The sequence below is a fragment of the Hyperolius riggenbachi genome, chromosome 2 (genome assembly GCF_040937935.1).
Source record: "Hyperolius riggenbachi isolate aHypRig1 chromosome 2, aHypRig1.pri, whole genome shotgun sequence".
Classification (NCBI taxonomy): Eukaryota; Metazoa; Chordata; class Amphibia; order Anura; family Hyperoliidae; genus Hyperolius; species Hyperolius riggenbachi.
Genome location: NC_090647.1, coordinates 200,282,496 through 200,305,804, shown reverse-complemented (window position 1 = coordinate 200,305,804; position 23,309 = coordinate 200,282,496). Strand labels below are relative to the sequence as shown.

Genomic DNA, 23,309 nt, shown 5'->3' with positions numbered 1-23,309 from the left:
CAAAATTTATCCTACAAAGGCCTCTATGAGATCTGATTTTTCTTTTATTACCCCTTACACTAAAGAATCCAGAAAAATTAAAAGGATAATAACCCAAAATTGGCCAATATTACAACAGGATCCGTTGTTGAGAGACATACTTCCTAAAAAGCCGAGTGTAATATTCAAAAAAGCTAGATCCATTAAAAATACCATAGCACCGAGCAATGTTAAGAAAACCCTTGAAGCACCTAAAACTATGTTCCCTGCCATCACAGGCAATTACAAATGTCATGTAAAAAGGTGTGGATGCTGCTCATTTATCAAGCATAGAGCTAAAGAAACAGTAGGTGGACTACAACAAAAGGTCACAATTAAACAATTTATCACATGTGGTAGTGACCATGTGATATATCTTTTGTCCTGCGATTGCCCTAAATATTATGTAGGACGCACTACGCGTCCACTCAGACAAAGATTTGGGGAACATAAGAGATTCATACTAGATGGAAGCGAAAAACATAGTGTTCCACGTCACTTTAACCTCCTTGGCGGTAATCCCGAGCTGAGCTCGGGGTATGCCGCCGGAGGTCGCCGCTCAGGCCCTGCTGGGCCGATTTGCATTCTAAACATTGCCTTGTGCAACCCAACCCGGATAACCTTCACCAGTGAACAACTACTGAGCATTCGGAACTTAGCTAAATATAATCTACCCCTGGATATTTCATCTACTCTTGATCTTCTGGGGATTCTGACCAGTGGAGCTACAGTGCTGAACCAGGCAGTGAGGCTTAGAAGAAGAGGGAAACGCTCCGGGATCCAGACTCGCTTTCGACGCAGAGGACTGCGCTCTCCACTACCTGGAATCATACTCTCTAATGTCAGGTCCATATGCAACAAACTAGATGAGCTTCAACTACTGATCAGAACAAAGAAGGACTTTCATCTCTCTGCTGCTCTTTGCTTCACAGAGACTTGGCTATCTGAGCTTATTCCAGACAACGCTCTGCAGATTAATGGATTTACACTCTACAGATCTGACCGGGACCCACTTACTTCTGGCAAAACCAAAGGTGGAGGACTCTGCTTCTATATTAATGATAGATGGTGCACGGATGTTACAGTTATTAAGAGGACATGCTCGGCTGGGCTGGAAACACTCTTCATAAACTGCAAACCCTATTATTCACCCCGTGAGTTTTCTTCATTTATTTTGGCTGCTGTGTACATCCCTCCACAAACATGTATGCAGCCTGCGCTCCAAGATCTCGCAGATCAAATCACTGAGGTGGAAAGGGAGTACCCAGATTCTTTTTTTTATCATACTAGGGGATTTCAACAATGCTAATCTTTCCAAAGAACTCCCCAAATACAGGCAACATGTCACAAGCGCAACTAGAGAAGGTAAGACACTTGATCACTGTTACACTATGACTAAGGACTCGTATCACTCTGTCAGCAGGGCAGCTTTGGGGAACTCTGATCATGCTGTTATACAGCTTATCCCAACATACATCCAAAGACTAAAAACTGCCAAACCTGTAGTGACCACAGTTAAGAAATGGACTAGTGAAGCTGTAGAAAAACTGCAGAGCTGCTTTGATTTAACTGACTGGAATTTATTTAAAGAATCCTCCAGTGACCTAAATGAATACACTGACGCTGTGACATCATATATTACCTTTTGTGAAGAGTCCTGCATCCCCACAAAAAAGTGCACCAGGTACAATAACGATAAACCCTGGTTTACATCACATCTTAGGAAGCTGCGCCTCGATAAAGAAAGGGCATATCGTACAGGCGATAAAGTCCTCTACAAAGCTGCGAAATACAAACTGCAGAGAGCCATTACTGCCGCAAAAAAAGATTATTCTCAAAAACTTGAGGAAAATTTTTTTAACGCAGACTCATCCACAATATGGAAATCTCTACATGAAATTACCAGCTACAGGAAGAAATCTCCTCCCCCCTCACTACATAACCTGCAGCTTGCAGATGAACTGAATACATTTTATTGCAGGTTTGACACTACCAACAAAAGCCAAACACAACAAGTCAATTTGCATCTCTGCCACAGGCAAACTGAACACTCTTCCTGCCAGCCAACGTCTCCACCCCCTGCGGTGCCTCAGCAACTACACAACACAGGAGGCCAGACACAATCTATTGACCTGTCCCCAGATGTGCATGCTCTAACAATATGCCAATCAGATGTAAATGGACTCTTTAAAAAACAAAACACCAGGAAAGCAATGGGACCAGACGCTGTGTCTGCGAAATGCTTGAATCTCTGTGCCGACCAATTAGCGCCTGTATTTACAGACATATTCAAAGCATCTCTAGAACTCTCAATTGTTCCTGCCTGTTTTAAATGCGCAACTATTGTACCAATTCAAAAAAAAAAAAAACCTACATGTTTAAATGATTACAGGCCGGTTGCCCTGACATCACTGGTCATGAAAGCATTTGAAAAACTGATAATGACTTATCTGAAATCCATCACAGATCCCCTGCTGGACTCTTTGCAATTTGCCTACAGACCTAACAGATCCGCAGACGATGCCGTGAACATGTGTATGCATTATGTACTACAGCATTTAGATAACCCAGGAACCTACACCAGGATTTTATTTATAGATTTCAGCTCTGCATTTAATACCATAATTCCATCACTGCTGCACAGCAAGCTCTCCCAGCTACACATACCTGAATCCCTCTGCAAATGGATAACCGACTTCTTAACCGACAGAAGACAGCGTGTTAGACTTGGTAAACTCACATCAAGCTCTCTGACAGTCAGTACTGGTGCACCCCAAGGCTGTGTGCTTTCCCCACTGCTGTACTCACTTTACACCAATGACTGCATCTCCACAGATCCATCTGTTAAGGTTCTGAAGTTTGCAGACGACACAACAGTTGTTGGTCTCATTCAAAACGGGGATGAGTCTGCATACAGGCATGTGGTGGGACAGCTTTCCTCCTGGTGCAGCAGCAACAACTTAGAACTAAATGCTCTCAAAACCATGGAGATGATAATAGACTTTAGGAGATCTCCCCCCCAGCACCTCCCCTTAACCATAAATGGATCCACAATAACCCAAGTAGAGTCATTCAAGTTTCTTGGGTCCACGATCTCAAACGACTTAAAATGGGACAACAACACTGCCACTATTGTCAAGAAAGCACAACAGAGAATGTACCATCTGCGGCAGCTGAAAAAGTTTGGCCTACCTCAAAAGCTAATGGTGCAGTTCTACACTGCAATCATCGAATCCACCATAACATCATCCATGACTGTATGGTTCAGCTCCTGCTCAGCATTAGAAAAGGGGAGGCTGCAGCGCATCATCCGATCAGCGGAAAGGATAATTGGCTGTAGCTTACCTTCCCTGCAGGATCTTTACACTAGCAGGTGCAGAAAGAGAGCGACCAAAATTGCCTCTGACCCCTCTCACCCAGCTCACTCCATCTTCCAGCGCATGCCTTCAGGAGTAAGATTCCGGTCAATCGCTACCAAAACCTCCAGACACAGGAACAGTTTTTTTCCTCAAGCGGTAGCCATACTTAATGCTGAACCACGTTAGAGCTGCTAGGACTGAAAGTAATCAGCACAGAACTAAACATGAACAATTCTCACATTGCTTACTGCCACTATACTTATAATGTCCTTAACTTGTAATATTCACACTGTCTGTCCTTGTATTGTTTTTTGTTTGTGTTTGTTAAGCAACTGCCAAGACAAATTCCTTGTAGGTGCAAACTTACTTGGCGAAAATAAATTGATTCTGATTCTAAAAAAAAGCAGCACACGCAGCCGGCACTTTGCCAGCCGCGTGTGCTGCCGATCGCCGCCGCGGAAAGAGGGTCCCCCCAGCCGCCCGAGCCCAGCGCAGCCGGAACAAACAGTTCCGGCCGGCGCTAGGGGCTGGATCGGGCGGCTCTGACGTCAGGACGTCGACTGACGTCCATGACGTCACTCCGCTCGTCGCCATGGCGACGAGGAAAGCGAAACAAGATAGGCCGCTCATTGCGGCCTATCTTGTTACTTTCGATTGCCGGAGGCGATCGAAAGTACGCTTCCGGAGCGCCCTCTAGTGGGCTTTCATGCAGCCAACTTTCAGTTGGCTGCATGAAATATTTTTTTTTTAATTTAAAAAAAAAACCCATTTCAGCCTCCCTGGCAAAATAAATAAACCGCCAGGGAGGTTAAAGAATGCCATTCCAGTAGTGTTGATTCCCTCTGTATTTTAGGCCTAGAAATGATCTCTAAGGCCTGGTGCACACCAAAACCCGCTAGCAGATCCGCAAAATACTAGCAGATTTTGAAACGCTTTTTCTTCTTTTTCTGCAGCGTTTCAGCTAGCGTTTTGCGGTTTTGTCTAGCGGTTTTGGTGTAGTAGATTTCATGTATTGTTACAGTAAAGCTGTTACTGAACAGCTACTGTAACAAAAAACGCCTGGCAAACCGCTCTGAAGTGCCGTTTTTCAGAGCGGTTTGCGGTTTTCCTATACTTAACATTGAGGCAGAAACGCATCCGCAATCCAAAATCTGCAGCAGCCCGGGAGTATGCGTTTCTGCAAAACGCCTCCCGCTCTGGTGTGCACCAGCCCATTGAAATACATTACCCAAGCAGATCCGCACCCGCAAGCAGATCGCAAACCGCAGCGGAAACGTTCCGGTGTGCACTAGGCCTAAGAGTCTCCATCGAGGTGAGAGATTTAAGAGACTCTGCGAGAGAGAGACGTACTGGATTTTTAAAATGGATTCATTGAGCCCAAATGATCTCAATGAAGGGTTAGAAATTTTGACATATATGTAAGATGTATGTATAGTCCCATCTCTTAGAGTTTGTTATAGGCCATGAATTTTGTATAATTTATTAAACGGGTTGATTCCATCTCTCTTCACAGCTTCCACTTTAATTCCTAGCAGTTTCTGACACTAGATGAGGGTGGTGAGTACCTATGAGATAGATACTGTCCATAGCAGGAATTGGTTACATTAACCATAGTTGTTTATGCATCCCTGTTTCTAAGCTGTCGATTTAATTTGAAATAGTCGAGCAGTGTGATCCTATGCCTGTATACAGTTTTCTCTATCAGTTTCATGGCAGAACCATGTTTATGTATTTTTTATAAAAAAAACATTTTTTATTGCCCATTGTGGAATTATAAGTGTGAGTCACATGTCCCCCCCCCTTTTTCCCCTCCCCCCCTCCCCCCTTTATTTAATAATTTTTGTTCCCAATACCCACTCTCAGTCATAGGATTGAATTCAATCTATTCCATTTTAATCTGATATGACATGCAAATTTTATTATCCATAATTATGGCAGCAGTATAGCTTAGATTTAATGTCATGTATACATTAGTTCTGCATGTAAACAGAAATGTTGTAAATTTTAATAATTATGCTTGAGTTTATTATCAGCAACACAATTTGGCAATCCTAAAGGCCTAGAAAATATATGTATATATTATATGCTTTTTGTTCATATTGGGTCGCCATATATTCTTATCATGTTTATTTTTAAAATATTGCTTCAATCTTACCATCTGTAATATGTATATAACACTATAGGGGCACGCGCTGCGAGCCAGCAGTTGGCTGATGGTGTAATGGTTAACGGCTCTGCCTCTGACACAGGAGACCAGGGTTCGAATCTCGGCTCTGCCTGTTCAGTAAGCCAGCACTAATTCAGTAGGAGACCTTTGGCAAGTCTCCCTTACACTGCTACTGCCAATAGAGCGCCCTAGTGGCTGCTGCTCTGCTCTGGCGCTTTGAGTCCGCAAGGAGAAAAGCGCAATATAAATGTTATTTGTCTTGTCTACTTTTAAGCAGTGCATTCCCGAATGTCACAGCAAGCTGACCAGATTGCACACACTTAGTACGAACAATAAAGTTTGTTTTAATTCTTTCCTACTAGTTGCCATAACTACGGCTTCTATGCGGATATAAATCCGCCTCCCTATGCGCGTGACGTTATCTGATGAAGGCGCAGAGCACCGAAACGCGCCATGACGTCACACGCACCACGACCCTAGGCCCCGCCCACCGCCTCGCAAGACGAGCTTCCTGGTTACATTGGACACGCTGCTGCTGGCCACAGCGCGTGCAGCCTTGCCGCAGAGGGGTGTAGCGGGTGACCTACCCGCTGATGAGCGTTTTTAATTCAACCATTTTGTAAGTATTTTACTTTTATGCGCAATAAAAGTCCTATCATTGGTAACGCACTTAGAGCGCTCCTTCCTTTTTAGATGTTTTGTCACATAAAAAGATAGCCTGACAAGTGTTTCCCAGCCAACAGCCGCTTCCTCAGAGGCACATCGCATAGAAACATCAGAAGGTCAGCATAAAAGGCATCACGATCTTGACACCTTTTATGCTGACCTTATTATGTTTGTATGCAATGTACCTCTGAGGAAAGGGCTGTTGGCCGCGAAACACGTGTCAGGCTATCTTTTTATGTGAAGTGGAAGCTTGGTCTTTGTATCTACATGTTTTGTCCACGATTTGGAGAGACTGCAAAGAAAGAATAAATGATAAAGAAAACGTTCTGGTTCTAAAAAAAAACCCTGTTGTTTTGTCTTTTTGTACTTTACTCTTACAATACAGCAATTAGCAAGGGCCAGCTGTGACAGACAGGACTATATATGCAGTGTCAGACATAGAGAAGACATCAGAAGAACATTAGCTCTCAAAAGAGCTGTTTTGGGGTGCTTTTCATCAACAAATATCAGGAAGGAGCAAGCTAACAGACCTCCTAACTATCGCTTTCCCTATCTCTCCAAAGTCTCACCCTTCTCTCACTAATACAGCAGCACACAGAGTGAGAACATGGCCAATGCTGCTGCCTTTTAGTGTGGGGGGGGGGGAAGGGACCCAGGAGGGAGTGCAGCCTGATTGGCTGCCATGTGTCTGCTGACTGTGATGTAAAGGGTCAAAGTTTAGCCCAATGATGTAGTATAGGGGGTGGGTCGAACTCGCTAAGTGTTCGCGGTTCACCGTGAACTCGATCCAGCTAAGTTCTCGCGAATAAATTCTCTGGTGAACCGGTCGAACCATCTCTACTTGTCATGTGAAAATTAGGGAGGGTGAAATATGAAAAAATGTGCTTCCTGCATTTACGCTTAATTTTTCCTTGCAAAATTACTATAAAATAGTTTTGGGAAAAAATATTACCCAGAGAAAGCCTAAATTGTACTTAAAAAAAACTAAATAACTAAATGTATACCACTAAAATGTATGGTTTAATTAAAAAGTTGCTGCTGTACCAATAGCACACAGTGAAAGTGTCAAAAATGTCAGGAAAATTAAGGGGTAAAAAACTTGGAATGGAAACCAGTTTTTCTTTCTCTTTCTATTTTTTTTTTCCCATTGCATAGTTGTTTTTGCAACGTTTGTTTTTTTACTGATGAAAAATTGTGTAGTTTTACATTCAGTATAAAGATATACTGTATTTTTCAGAATATAAGACATACTGTCTCTCCCTCAAGATTGGGGGTCAGAGCGTTTTATACTCCAAAGATGTGGCCAGATATGCCCCCCCCCTCAAGTTCTTACTGATCCAGCGACGTGAATCAGTAAGTCCATCTCAGCCGCTGTATACAGACTTGTTCTCTGTGGATACCATCCTCCCGGTTCACTGGTGCCATCAGGTCCGCATGACATGCGCTACTAGAGGGCACCAGTAAACTCGGAAGTTCGGAGGCCATGGAGGACGAGTGTATACAGTGGTGGCATCTTCTGTATACAGGAGCTAAGATTGACTGAGGACTCTAAGTGCGTCACTATATAGGTAAAAGCATGCAGTTAGCTGGGAGTGTGGTCAGTGTAGTTGGCAGTGTAGTTAGTGTAGCTGTGAGTGTAGTCAGTGTAGCTGGGAGTGTAGTGAGAGTAGCTGGGAGTGTAGACCGTGTACCTGGCAGTGTAGTCAGAAGGGTGGGGGGGGGGGGGTCCATAAGATGCCCCAGCAGCATAGACGCACCTAGTTTAGTAATTTTCTTTTTTTCCTAATTGTTGCCCTCTAAGTCTAGGTTCATCTTATAGTCCCAAAAATATGGTGTACTTTAAAATGCTTTTCTCCACACCTATTTCAAAACCTGAGAAGGAGAAGAGGTGGATGAGACGGGCAGCAGAGCTTAGTAGGGGCTGGAGAGGTGCCAGTCTTGTTTTTGGAAAACTGCAGAGTAGGGTGTTACAGTAGTCAAGAAGGGATATGATTAGAACATGTACATTCATGAGATTACAAACATGGAAAATGTTCTCATTTATGGCCATGTTTACATTCTATGCCCCGTAGCATCTAAGTACTGTAGTGCTGTTATATAGAGGGAGCTTTAAGGAATTAGATTATCTATTGCATTTGCTAGACAGACAAGCAAAAAGTTTATTTACTGAAAACATGTTGTCTGTTTACAGTGCACATTTAATTAGCCATGCAACCTTTGAAACTTCCTGAAGCCTAGCTGTCAGACATTAATTTGCTGAATGATGATTTTCTGAAAGGTTGGCTAAACCAGGTGTAGCATAAAATCCTCTTTAATTAGTGTTGCTTATTAATTAAAGTAGCCATGAATAACTCTCTAACATAATAAGCAATTCTATACCTCAGAGAGAATATTATATGGTAGGCCTGTCCTATAACTAGCAGAGTGTCACCACAGTGTATCCAAATTACCTGTCTAATTGCATTAAATGTAGCATGCCTACAAATGGCCACAGTTTAAATGGCATTTCCTTGTTTGCTGTAAATGACTAGATGCAGCAATACCCAGAGGCAGATGTTCACAGGTCCGTCACCCCTCCCCAGAGATGACTGGATGCTTACATATTTGGACTCTGTCATATAGCAGGATTGGTGAACATGACAGGTTGTTTGGAAGCCATCTGTTTAAATACCTTTTGCTTTGTGTGCAGTAATGAACTTGAGAGAAGCTTTATGTCTGCCTTTATATTAATTGTCTGTTGTGATTTCCAAACAGGTGGACGTTGATGGGACTAAAGTGAATATTTCCTGTGAATGGAACTTGTCTTCACCTTTACTGTCTGTCAGCATTGATGACATACAGACAGCCATACAGGTAAACTTCTAAATTACTCTGTAGATGTTTAATAGCAAGTTTATAGCAATTCTATATGTAATGTGCCTAATGGGGCAGATCCACAGTAGAGTAGTTCCTGATAATGAAAGTAACCCTGTGAAACTTTGGAGAAGAGTGCTCTCTTGCCTATCCTGTAAAGGACCTGCGCAGGAATGAAGGCCATTTTTAGGTCTTTGTAGATTTGGTCTATAGCAAATGGTAACCATTCTAGTAAGATCTTACCAATAGTGTCATTCTTATGTGGGCTTTTGGCCTTTTTCCATTATACCCATAGACATTCCAAGGAATAGAATGGATTCACTTATTTACAGTACTAAATTTTATTTTTTTCAACCTTCACATTAGAGGCTTTTGTGCGTTCAGCACTGAGTGTGAATATGGCAGAATGTGGGTTTCAGCTTAGGCTAGGCCCTGGTTAGAGGGTAGGGTAGGTTAAGAACAGCATTATGGTTAGAACTTTTAGGTTAGGTGTCTGGGATGTGTCTTTGGCAGAGGAAACAGACTAACATTTTAACAGTTAAGGAATAAAGCCATACAGTATAACAGAAAAGTACTGTAAGTGTCTTGCTTATCGTACACTACACAACAAGCACCCAATCCTGCAACTGACAGTGCCCCACAGCATATGCAGTGTTGTTTACCTGGTTTCAGCATCAGAAATACTTCCTATATCTATATATTGCTGTAAATTGGTGTGTAGCCCTGTCATCCCAGTGATGTTTAGCCTACGCTGATTAGCTATGTGGAATTTTCCTCCCAAAGAATTCTGGAGACCAGGTATATTTTGCACTTGCTTTGAAATTCTCAGAAGCAAACATTCCGCAGAGATCACTTCACACTGTTATAAATTTCAGAGTATGAATCAGGGAGAGGGAAGATTTTACAATGGGCAATCACTGACTAAGCAATGTTATGCTTTTACATTATTTTCACTACTGTTCCTCTTTGTTTTACAAACTCTACATAACTGTATATTTCTCAGATGAGTCTGTCAGTGCTCATATACTTACAGCTTCCAAGAGGACTTCTACATTTCCTTAGCTATGCATCTAGTCAACGAATGGCATGGTAGTAGGCCTGTGGGCACACTCACATCAGACTTGGGCACAGAACAAACTCAGAAACGTCTTGGAGGCAAGCTGCTGTTCTGGCCAGCATCTTATACAAACAACTTACTAATGCCTTTTGGGATAAACAAGAAACCATGCTGCAGATAGACTGTAGTGACTGAACAGCAGTCTGAATGCTGACAAGTACCTTACATAGATAACCCAGCCCTAGAAATAAATATTAGCTGTATGCTGATTGTCCCCCTTGCAGGTTGCAGAGTGATAAACAGTGGAGCGTGCTTGTTTCACTCACCACCAGTCCCTCCCTACACCTGAATGCCCAGAGAAGAGCAATATGGAATTTGCCACTGTGTCCCCACCCGAGTGTAGGCATAAATGATTGCAGACCACCTGCATATACAGCATGGTTTCACTGGATTTTTAGTGATGGCTCTGTCCCCCTTACACTGCTAGAGTGGAGCGGCATGTAAATATCAAGCTGAATGCTGATATGATTATTCCACTCGCAGTTCGCAGAGTTATAAGCAGCAGAGCGTGCTTGTTTCATTCACCAGTCACCACCAGTCTGTCCTTAGCTGAGGGGATTCCTCTTCATCTTGTCCTTTGCAGGCTCATCTCTATGACGCCCTCTAGTGGCGCTTCTGATTACGCGTCATAAAGAAATGTGCCTGCAAAGGACAAGGTGAAGAGGGGAATACCCGCAGCTACGGACAGACTGGTGGTGAGTGAAACAAGCACGCTTCGCTGCTTATAACTCTGCAATTTGCGAGGGAACAATCAAATCAGCATTCAGCTGATAATCGTGACCTTGACTCTGTACTGTGTGTACTCCTATTTTTTATTACCTGAGGAAGCGGGAATATACCTGCGAAACGCGTTGCAAAAAAACCCTGGAGTGTACCAATAAATTTGATTGTTTTGAATACACAGTTTTTTTGTTGGCTTGCGGGTAAGTCCACCACTGCCTCCTAAGCAATTTTAAAAGTTTTAAGAATTGATTTGATCCTGTTGGCGCCTCTGGTCTTCATTACGTCGCAATGCAACAAGGTTCACAGACAGGAAACTGCCAGGAGTACAACGGTCCTCAGAGTTTTTTGTGGGAGGGGTTTCACCACAATATCAGTCATACAGCTCCCCCTGATGGTCTGTTTGTGAAAAGGAATAGATTTCTCATGTAAAAGGGGGTCTGAGCTACTGATTGGGATAAAGTTCAATTCTTGGTCGGAGTTTCTCTTTAAGAACGGTTCCCTCTTTAGTATAAATAGTCCTAGACACAAACATTCAGTTACCACCAGTTTATCTGTTTGGATTTCTTCATAGAATATTAGGGAAGTAGAGAATGAACCGTTATTGCAATGCTAGTGGCAGCCCAAAGCCAATCAGATTCTAGCTTTTCAGTAAAATAGCTTTCATGCCTATGCTGGAAGAAATGAACGCTGCATTCTGGATGCTTCTTCCTAGTTTGAGCTGACATGGAGCCAAGTGACACATTTGTACAGTATATCACATTTTTCCAACTCAGTAAAACATGAAACCAATAAAAACACAATTGAACAGGTCCTGTGACGAGTTAATGTTTTGTGTTACTTTAATTTTTTTGTATAAGAGCTATACGTACAAGCAGCATATTGTATAATGCTATAGTTGCCATTATTGAAAATGATGTGAAATGTAGTGTAGCACAAATTAGGTTTTGCTTTATAGATATTAAAATAAAATTGCCCAGAGATACTCTACCTGAAGGATGGTTTTGCAAGCAGAAGTCTTATGATGACTATCTGGCATTAATCAATGCCTTATATCAAATACAATTTGACTGGTATATCTAGGTTCTAGAAGTGTTTGTCACATTCTTAATTCTCTGGAGACAACTGGTTTCAGTCAGGCTTAATCTATTTTTGGGAGCCTATAGAAAACCCTTTCAAATTATTTCTAATGCATTTCTCCCTCTAATAATTATGTCCCTTCTGTGTTGTGTTTTTGTTTTCTATTCTTGTCTGAAGTCTTATGAAGGTAGTCACCCATTTCAGACCCTAGTGTTCAGTAGATCGCACTGAGCTCTAGAGCTCACAGTGAATGAGTCATTGATACTCAACTAGGTGGAACTAATTTTCTGTGGCAAGGCAGCTGAGTAACAGCCAGCCACTCTGAGGCCTCTGCATATTTAGTAGAAATGGAAAGATATTAATTAGCTGAGAACTGGTGAAAGGTTGCACTATTATATGTAGCCTGGCTAATTGCTTTTACTCTAAATACATACAGTACATGTTTAGCTCCAAACCTCTTACATATCTACAGTATAATCAGTTGACAGTAGTAAAAAGTCATGTAGAAAAAAAGGAAGTAAATTTCAACCATGTATCTGCTTCTTGCAATCTGGCTCATTCTCCACAGTGTCCATTGGGACTACGTATATTTTTGACTGCAATAATGAAATAACATTGGATGAAGACATTTTAATATACAATAGTATTTAATCCCAAAGTGGTTTGTATGTGCAGGTGAAAGGAATATTTTTAAAAAGTATCTATATTTTCTGTAGAGGAAAAATGTAAATGTCCTTCGAAAACATTGTAAGAATAAAAAAACAATATTTAGCCTGTTGAGCTTACCTCTGTTTGATTGTTGCCAGATAATTCCCTCATCTGGGGAGCAGGAGAAGGGATTGAGTGTATCTCCACTGCATCAACACAGATTCTAAATATCCTCCACGATGAGTAGGACAGTGGCTAAGTGGCTAGTACTTTCAACCTACATTGCAGGAGCATCAGGTCCACAGGCCAGGACACTGTCTGCATGGAGTTTTTAATGTTTCAATATATTTGCGTTGGCTAGTGTTTGCCTTAGTCTTTGGCAGGGAAATTCGTTTGAGCCTGGCTGATGGACAGTTAGTGATATTAACTGTTCCTTGTACTTTGTAAACTAGGAAGTAGAAAGCTATTTTTAGGCAGCGTCTTGCGGTGAGCTGATGAGGCTGAGCTGGCGTCCCTGTCTGGATGATGCCGTTGTTTTACCGGGGAAACCAGTAGACAATAGCAGGCTGAACTCGGTGGAAGCACAGAGTACACTGGAATATTTCCTATCATGGGCATCCCTATGCAAGTATACCTTGTTGAACTGGAAAATTTATGTTACATGCAGAACTTTATGTGAAGTTTGAGCCCTCCTCAATGCAATCCTATATGCAACCTTGTTTTTGCTGGAACTTTACATTGAACCCTATGGGATATGAATATATGTGTACACAATTTGATATGCAACTGTATCTACAAGTGATGCTGCATTTATTTTCAGTAATCCTCTAAGCTGGACTGTTAATTTTTTTTAATATAAACTCGGTGGTGCATGACATGCAAACCTGGAGGATTAAAAATATCTCTTCGTTTGAACTGCATTGGGCTATTTATGGTAGACAGCAAACATGTTGAAGAAGGTGCTCTGGTCAGATGAGACCAAATGGAACTTTTTGGCCAAAATGAAAAACTCTGTGTGGCGGAAAACTAACACTGCACATCACTCTGAACACACCATCCCCACTGTCAAATATGGTGGTGGCAACATCATGCTCTGGGGGTGCTTCTCTTCAGCAGGGACAGGGAAGCTGGTCAGAGTTGATGGGAAGATGGATGGAGCCAAATACAGGGCAATCTTGGAAGAAAACCTCTTGGAGTCTGCAAAAGACTTGAGACTGGAGCGGAGGTTCACCTTCCAGCAGGACAATGACCCTAAACATAAAGCCAGGGCAACAATGGAATGGTTTAAAACAAAACATGTCCATGTGTTAGAATGGCCCAGTCAAAGTCCAAATCTAAATCCAATCGAGAATCTGTGGCAAGATCTGAAAACTGCTGTTCACAAACAATGCCCATCTAATCTTACTGAGCTGGAGCGGTTTTGCAAAGAAGAATGGGCAAGGATTTCAGTCTCTAGATGTGCAAAGCTGGTAGAGACATACCCTAAAAGACTGGCAGCTGTAATTGCAGCAAAACTTGGTTCTACAAAGTATTGACTCAGGGGGCTGAATAATTACACACACCCCACTTTGCATTTATTATTTTTTTTTTTTAATGTTTGGAATCATGTATGATTTCCATTCCACTTCTCACATGTACACCACTTTGTATTGGTCTTTCACGTGGAATTCCAATAAAATTAATTCATGTTTGTGGCAGTAATGTGACAAAATGTGGAAAACTTCAAGGGGGCCGAATACTTTTGCAAACCGCTGTATATGTGCATATGATTGCTTTGTGTATGTCCCATATGACAATTGCATAATATGACATTACACGTGTGGAGATGCCACGCCTCCTGCACTGATCCTGGGGCTGATGTGTCATTATTATTTCATTTCAGAATCACTATCATTTATTTCGCTAAGTACAAACGGGGGGTTGTTCCCGGAATTGGTTTTGACTCATATAGGTTCTGGAAGAATGGAGGGGATAATGTCCGAAAGTCAAGAGCCGACGCTACCATACTACGGCACCGGTACAGGAAGAGTTAAAAAACTTGAGTTGGTATCTATGCAAAAGAACTTCTCTGAGCTATTTGTCCTACTGGGCTGAATACAGTCTGATTTTCTGAAGCACTTAAACAGCCAAGAAACAGTGAGAGACAGCTTGAGATGCGGTTTTACTGCAGGAAAGTTCAGAGTCATTATTTCTGCTTTGTTTTAGTTTTGTTTAGCTTAAAAGATAGTGTGGTTTTAAAACTGCAGCTGTGACAGTATGATGCAATGTTATTAAAAATAGCTATATAACTGAAAATAAAAATGACTCCTTTTTTGCTACTATTCATTATAGTACACATACAATTTATTATAGCATACGTTTTTTTTTTGTGCACCAGTTTAAAATGAAATACTTTTATAGCAATATCCTTTTAATTTTATTTTTCTAAATAAGGTTTAGATGTGCATGTTTTGCAACACATTGTTCATCCCTATTCTCTTCTTTATGCATTTGCATTCTTTTCCTTCTCAGTGTCACTGTTAGTTTAAGGGTGGAACTGTAGAATTTTTGCATCAATGAATGGAAGGCACACATGGCTCTTTTACACCTCTGCACATGGAAAGCACTTGTGGGTCTTATTCACTAACAGCTGCACCATGTCTGTGTGTTGAGCCCTTCTTTAGTGGCAAAGCAGCGATCAGTCTTTTATATCCCTGGTTAAAAGGTGTTCCAATTATCTAGTCTGTGTAGAGATAGTGAAGACCACCTTGTTTTCTGTAGCTTTTGTTTTGAGGTAGACTCTCTTGTGGCCAAATGAATGCCCTCTTGTTTAGAATGTGCCATGACCCTCTGCTGTTCTGCATCTGGTAAAGCCCACTGTCCTGACTTTGTCAGCTGAAACAGGCAGGACCAACCTTCCTTATTATCTTTGCTTACTCCTCATTATTAGGTCACACATTCATTGAATTAGTATTTCTGTTTGCCATCAAATGCCCTCACTTAAAAGAATAGAGGTTCAGTGAATGACATCCGCAAGTGACATTTGCAACCTCTCCCACTTTTAGACAAGATTGAACACAATAGTCAAAAGTCCACTAATTAGGGTGGAGTGCTAATAAAATGATAAAAGGTCTCTTGTTTTCTTTTTTATCTTGCCACGTACTGACAGCTTATCATGCACAAAGTCCTTGTTTGTTTTGGCACTCGCTTCACTCATTGTCGCTACTACTCGCTTTGTTCACCTTTACAGTTTCCAAAAGCGATTGGCTCTATTTATTATGAGTTGTGGGAAAAGTACAAGCCTCAACTTCCTTTATAAAAGTTAATGTTAGTACTTTTTACTGCCTTTTTGTTTGCAATATTTTCCAATCTATAAATCACTTTGGTGCTGGAATAGGGTTTTTTTTGCACTTTTTTTTTTTTTGTAAAGCTAGTTCATGTAAAACTTTTTTTTTTTTTTTTTTTTTGAGCTGTATTGCATGCTTTATATATTTTTAAGTATGTTAACTCATGTATATAGTTCTGTATTTCATTCTCTATAATTTAAGTGCTTCTTTTTGCAGCTCTCCATTTTCCTAAATGTTCTCACAAGTGGTTGCATTTCACATTTATGTGCCATGATCCACTTTTTAATTATATTTACTTTAACAGGAATGTATTTTTTTTAAATAGTCTAGATTTTAAATATTATGAAAATCTATAAAAACGAGGGCCCTGTGTATCAATGTAGGCAATTAAAGGTCACACTGCTTTGTACTGCATCGAGCAGGACAAAATAGTGCAATCAATATTACATTAGATTTTTTTCTGATATCTGATATTGATTGGTACAATGTGGTTGGCAAAGCAAATGATTATCATAAGAGATGTTATTTTCCTGATCTACTTGAAATTTCATCATTTATGGCGAGCAATAGAGCACAATCTCAAATTTACAAAGTTGGTATTTCACCTCTGAAAAATACTGAAAAATGCTTTATTTTAATCAAGATGAGTTTATATTGTGTGGATGTGTGTTCTATTTATTGCACATCAGTGTAGAAAAAAATTATCCAAATACACTATTATTTAAAGTTACTACTATTACCTTTGTTCTTTCTGGAATAAAGTGATTATTTACATGACGGGCATGGTGTGCAACCCAATTTAGTGTTTAAGGTGTTTTTCTGTAACTATTTTGCTCAAAATTAGAAAATACAGAGAATCCCCAATGAAGAAATGGGTTAGTCCTGAGTTGTCCGACATGTCATAAGTTACAGCTACACAGGATAAAAAAAATGTATAGTACATTGTACTCTAGGACAAATATACATCTTATAGGTATGAATACACTTGTACCGTATTTTTCAGACCATAAGACGCTCCGGACCATAAGACTCTCCTAAGTTTAGAGGACACAATCCAGGGAGCACAAATATATGCTAAACCTGGTGCGTCCGTGATGCAGGGGTGTCTTCTGGATCTTCTCCCCTCAATCTCCTCAATTATCTCCCCCTTGTACAGCTTGTGTCCAAGTGATTGGCTCAATGATGGAGCCTTAATCCTGCCTCCGGGTAACACCACAATGTGTTGTTGAGCACTGGGTGACTGCAGGAAACTAATTTTGATTGCTTGGAATTTAGCGCAGAGGATTTAACTAAAAACTGATTGTGACCCAAGTGGATGTGGGAACCTTGGCAGCTGACCAATTAGGATTACCAATAAGTAACGTGGAGAACGGTTGCATACACCAATTGCATATAGGGCTATACATATGTTTGTTTATGTCATCAGTTTGATTTCACGCCAGGTTTGCTTTAAAACTTTAGTGAAATGGAAAACAAAGTCCACTATTGGTGTCTGAAGCATGTTAGTAATTTAGTTTAGATTTACTTAAAGAGAATCCTTAACCAAGAATGGAACTTCATCCCAATCAGTAATGGATACTCCCTTTCCCACGATAAATCTTTTCCTTTTCACAAATGGATCATCAGGGGGCTCTGTATGGCTGATATTGTGGTGAAACCCCTCCCATAGTGTGATGTCAGGATCATGGTTCTGACATCACAATGTGGGAGCATTGTTGCATTGTGTAAAATACCAGCTGTTTCCACCTTCCAAAATTAGCAAGCAGCATTTCTGCTGATATCACTTGCCAGCAGTAAAATGTCACCATGTGATAAATGTTAGAATGTAAATCAGGGAGAGGAAAGATTTTAAAACGTGCAAACACTGACTAAATCATTTATACATAATTATTGTAAAAACAAAGCACTTTTTTTATTACAATATTTTGACAGAAATTCCTTAGCTGAGAGGGCTACGGAGGCAGCCATAGTTGTTTCCTTTTAAATAATACTAGTTACCCAGTTCTCCTGCTGATCTTTGACTGTAGTAGTATCTGGATCATACACCTGAAACAAGCATGCAGCTAATCTAGTCAGGTCCTGTTCACAGTGGTCAGTTGCATTGCAGAATTATTCTGCATGTCAACTCACTGCCCATACATTTCTATGGGCCTGTTCACAGTATTGCTTTGTAACTGATCGTGTTATTCTAACTCGCTGCATGCAGGATTTGTATTAAAGTCTATGTCCAGTCTCCACTGCAGTTCACACTCATTATAACACGTGCATTATGCAACTGACCACTGTGAACCTAGCCTCAGACTTCAGTCAGAATCATTTGATCTGCATGCTTGTTCAGGGTCTATGGCTATAAGTAATAGAGACAGATAATCAACAGGACAGCCAGGCAGCTGGTATTGTTTAAAAGGAAATAAATATGGCAGCCTCCATATCCCTTTTACTTCCGGTGTCTTTTAGCTCATTTCTGCCTTCATGTTGGCAGCAGCAAGCTATCCTATGCTGGAGGTTGATTGTATGGTATAGTCATGAATGTTCAATATCTGCTTTGCCAAATATTTAGTTTTCACACTCATGTCTGACCCCTTCTCTTGTTCTCCCTTCAGTGCCTTAGCCGTGATGCAGCTGGAAACATTAGCATTCAGTTTCTGGGCACAGTGGTAAGTAAATCTTTCTGCTGTATACACTAAAAACCATTCATCCATGGGTGTCTGACCTCATGTTCAATCACTTACTTGTTAGCATAGGCTTGTCATTCAAGCTGTGCAGCAGTGACTCATTTAAAACTCTTTAGGAATAAAATGCATATCTTGAAGCGTTGCATGTGTTCTCTGACATGTCTTCTTGTACTGATTTTCAAAACTGGGTGATGCAGACAGGTTGGATGTTATTTGGCTTTTATTTCACACAAATGGCCTACGTGAAATAAGTAAATATAACAAAGTTTAACATTTCCTGGGACCATTAAACAATAAACATCACCGGACCACTCAGTTTCTCAGTTCTGCGACAGACAGACTTGGCTTATAACGTTGCACCGAGTTATGAAACAGTCATTCAGCACTTATCTCATACAGATGATACCTGATACTCTATTCTCTAGTCCCAGGAGAGGACATCAGGATGTGTGCTCCTAATACCTAGATAGGTTTGATGCAATGAATGTTTGCATGTCTGCACTATGCATGTCTTTGTATATATAGAAAGGACCATAAAAAGAATTCATACAGGATCTTCAGATGCAAAAATATCAACACTTTATTGACACAAAATTGAAAAAGAGGGTCTATAAAAAATATCTCTGTAAGAGGTTCCTTGCGGATGTTTCCAATACAGAATTCAAGCACAAATATAAACTTTGTTGTAGACTTAATGCATTATAGAAAAAGGCTTTTTTCTAGACCAATTACATTTAAACTGCACTATGCATGTTACAGGGCCAGAGTTAGGACACCTACGTTTACCTGGGTACTTCTGCGCAGTGTAGGTGACTAAGCATAAGAATGCATTCTTCTGTGAACTAAGACCCTGGCTTTTAACTTAGCTGTAGGGATAACAGTGGTGCCTGGATGAGTGAATCCGTGAATGCAATTGTTTGAACATTTGCATGCGAGAGTGCGAAGGGTTACTGATTTTTGCTGATACTCTATTCTGACTGGCTTTTTTTGAAAGCCAGTGGGGCCTCATTCAGTTTGAAATGATAACCAGGCTTCCACTTGTGATAGGTTCACTGCTTTACATTGTGGGAAGGGAGGTACATATAAGGCTATCAAAGTGTATTTACACTAAATAATGTAATGTGGGTTTGTATGAATTGTGTAATCATACCAGGAAACTGGTATGGTGCGGTATAGATTCTCTACCCTTACAATGATAGATGAATATACCTAGAACCATATGGATTTAAAAACAATAGAAAAGGGATGATTAGCCTGATGCACATTTTGCTTCCTTGGAGGCCCAGCAAGTCCATTGAGATCAGAGTTGTATTCAAATGCACCATTTGTGCTGATTGTCCTGCAGTCAGAGATGCAGGCATGTTGAAGTAAAGTGTATGAGCAGTGTACTAGAATGTATAAAAAAGATGCCAACGTTGTATAAAAACATTTAAAAAGAGAAGGTAGTGGTGGACTTAACTCCTCCAAGAAGACACTAAAAATTGTTGGTTTATTGTAAACAACAATGTATTCACAATACTCCAAAAGTGCAACGCGTTTCGCAGGTTTAATCCCACTTCATCAGGCAATAACAACGGAGTAATAGCCTCTGAGCGCCTCTATATGCTATTACTCAGTTTTTATTGCCTGATGAAGTGGGATTAAACCTGAATAAATTGTTGTTTACTATAAACCAACAATTTTTGATGTCTTCTTGGAGAAGGTAAGCCCACCACTACCTCCTCTTTTTAAACTGTTTTGAAACGTTTTTATACTACGTCGGCTCCTCTGTAATACATCCTAGTATATTGTCTAGTCCACCGTTGGGGGAGGGGTGTTGCGCCATCTTTCCGATCTACAGAGAGCAACTTCTTAACCTGTGTGGGGTCAGGTACTAATGCTCCCCACCTGCTATTGCAGTGGTTGCCCTTGTGGTAACCCTGGTTTGTGAATAGTATGTCTTCGTGATTACCTATAATCTGGTGTCAAGACTTACTACACAATATTGGGCTCTCGGTGTACTTTTCTTTGTTTTGTATGAGCAGTATACAGCTAAGGCCTTTCAGTCACCACTTTCCTGCTTAATATAAGTAACCTGCACATTTGTATTTACATACAACTCTTAACCCAGCAAGCATTTCTCAGGTTAAGCTACAGAGTATATACAAACTGCATGTCAAATACATTAATTTACTAACCCTCAGACTCACAAATTGTGATCCTCTCCTTCAGCTCACCTCCATGATTATACTACAGTGATATGTCGGAAACCTCAGTTACTCACTGCAAACCAAATATCGCTGGGCTCCTTTATCATTTTTCTGGCTGTAATAATCTTTATAAAAATATTTGTATGAACTTGATGTACATCCACCGCAATAAAGCATCCACTACATCTTATTATAATTTACTAATCCTATTATCTAGCGCTTTCCTTTCATCTACCTCTTTCTTTCCAGACAGCAGAAGCTTGGATCATGGGCAGGAATGGCAGTTGATAGGGGGTGCTGGGGTGACTGGAGTAGCCACGTGACACTGAAGCGAGAAAAAAAACCTTATGATATAATGAATTGTATGTGTAGTACGGATAATTAATAGAACATCAGTAGCAAAGAAAAGAGTCTCGTATTTATATTTTCAGCTATATAGCTTTTTTTTTTTTTTTTTTTTTTTTTTTTTGCAACATTGCATCATTTTCTAATATTTACAGTTTACAAACTACACTCTGTATTTTAAACTATGAAACAGCAGAGCTATTGACCCTTTGAATTCCCCTGCAGTAAAACCTTATCTGAAGTTGTCTTTCACTGTTTCTTTGTTGAAGAAGTGCTTTAGGAAACAGCACTGTAGCTGACACAAGTCAGAGAAGCTCTTTTGCATAGATAACTGAAGTTTCTCAACTCTTCCTGTACTGGAAATAATTTGAGACTCATATCTGTGCTACTAATGTTCTATTTCTTAGCTGTACTACACATACAATTCATTATAGCATACGTTTAGTTTCACTTCAGTTTCCTTTTAAGGTTTTGTTACTCTTTGACAGCCATGGCAAGGTATATCAGTGACAGGTATGCAATCTCATCAGTGGCAGTCAAAGGGTTAATATGTTTTTGGCTTCCTGATTTCTCCCTTTACTCTGCTAATTTTTAGAGTTGTTACTCCTAAAACTGGCATGGGTGTCTCACTTTATATTTTGTACCTAACCCCTTAATCCGACTAATATTAATATGTATCACAAAAAATAATTCTAACACATTCTTTAATTTGACCCCTCTGTGTCTGCTCAATTAAATGTCAATGTAAGCATTTAAGTCTTAACGGAAATTAATGACAACCATCCAAAACAATTTTAAACAAAATCAGTTTAACAAGGAAAGATAAATTTAATATGATAATTTAGTCGACTGAATGGTATCAGCTTGGCGGGAATCTATGCAAATGCATGACCCTTACTTAGTTTTTTAATGGGAGCTATGCTGATAGATTTATCAGTTCTATTAACGAACTTTGGGGAACTTTGGAATTTCAGCAATTGTTCCCTTGGAGGCTGAAAAACAAACCTGATCTCATACTGGGACCATTCTGGTCTACATATTTCCATAATTTGCCTTTGCTTCTAATATGACAGCAAGAGGCAAATAACAGTTTCTAATAATATCAAATGGAGTTGAAGAGGACATCATTTTAATGTAGTAAAAAGACCTCCCTGTGGGGTTGTTATTGCTAATATTGAACAGCAGTTACACAGTTGCAACAGTAGCCTCATAATTGATTTGTTTAATTAGCAAGAGATGGAGCTAGTGTGGAGTCTTGTTGTCATGTATCAGCGGTCTGCTGCTTAGCAATGAATATTTTTATATGTCTTATTCCTCATTAGCAGCTGGGATGTTCCAAGTGTTCTTGTTTTCTTTGTTCTAAACTTCCTTTTCAGTGGTGATAAAACAACTGTCAGCTTGAGGAATTGCATTCAAACCCAGCTAATGTGATAGCTTGTTTAATTTTTAAGAGTGACCAAATGAAGGATAGGCCTGAGCCTTTTCATGTTTTATTTAATCATTGTGTGCTCTGGTTTCTTAAAAGGGTAAGAGATGTTTTTGTGCTATAGTTGTGTAGCTGTGTCACTTCTGTAGACAGTACAAATGCCTACAAGACGATGACAATTGGCAAAATAGGTAGGCGTCCCTACAAGAATAGCATGCAGTGAGCATGTAGTAATACCAAAATAGAGACACGTGTTTTGAATACCTATGTGGCATTATAGAAAATCCTTATAAGTAAACATTAAATTATTCCTTTAATTTCCTCCAAAGGGAAGAATTAATGTTTCAAAGCAGTATATCTTTTTAATTGCATGTATCACGTCCACTTGTCCCAAAAATGAGACCACTATAAATCCTTTTAGGGAAGAAGGTAGTGTCATTTATTTATATTCTTGTAAGCCAGATGTGCATCCAGAATCAGAATCATTGGTTTTAGGACCTTTATAGCCCATTAATTTGTAGAGCCATTTAAAGAGAGTCTGAAGCGAGAATAGATCTCGCTTCAGACCTTATATATAGCAGGGGCACTTGTACCCCTGCTAAAACGCCGCTATCCCGCGCCTTAATGGGGGTCCCTGTCCCCCCAAATCCCCTCCGTAATGCGGGGGAGCGCTTCCTGGTTGGGGCAGGGCTAACCGCCGCAGCCCTGCCCCACGCGCGT

At 40.4% G+C, this 23,309-nt stretch overlaps 1 protein-coding gene across 1 annotated transcript in view; it reads left to right on the top strand.

The window, feature by feature from the left end:
• The window catches only part of PCCA (propionyl-CoA carboxylase subunit alpha), a 647,351-nt gene that overhangs the window by 489,889 nt on the left and 134,153 nt on the right, over window positions 1-23,309 (top strand). The window contains exons 20-21 of the mRNA XM_068267993.1: window positions 8,965-9,063; window positions 18,558-18,611. Of these exons, the coding sequence (XP_068124094.1) occupies window positions 8,965-9,063; window positions 18,558-18,611 (153 nt within the window). The remainder of the gene's footprint in view (window positions 1-8,964; window positions 9,064-18,557; window positions 18,612-23,309) is intronic.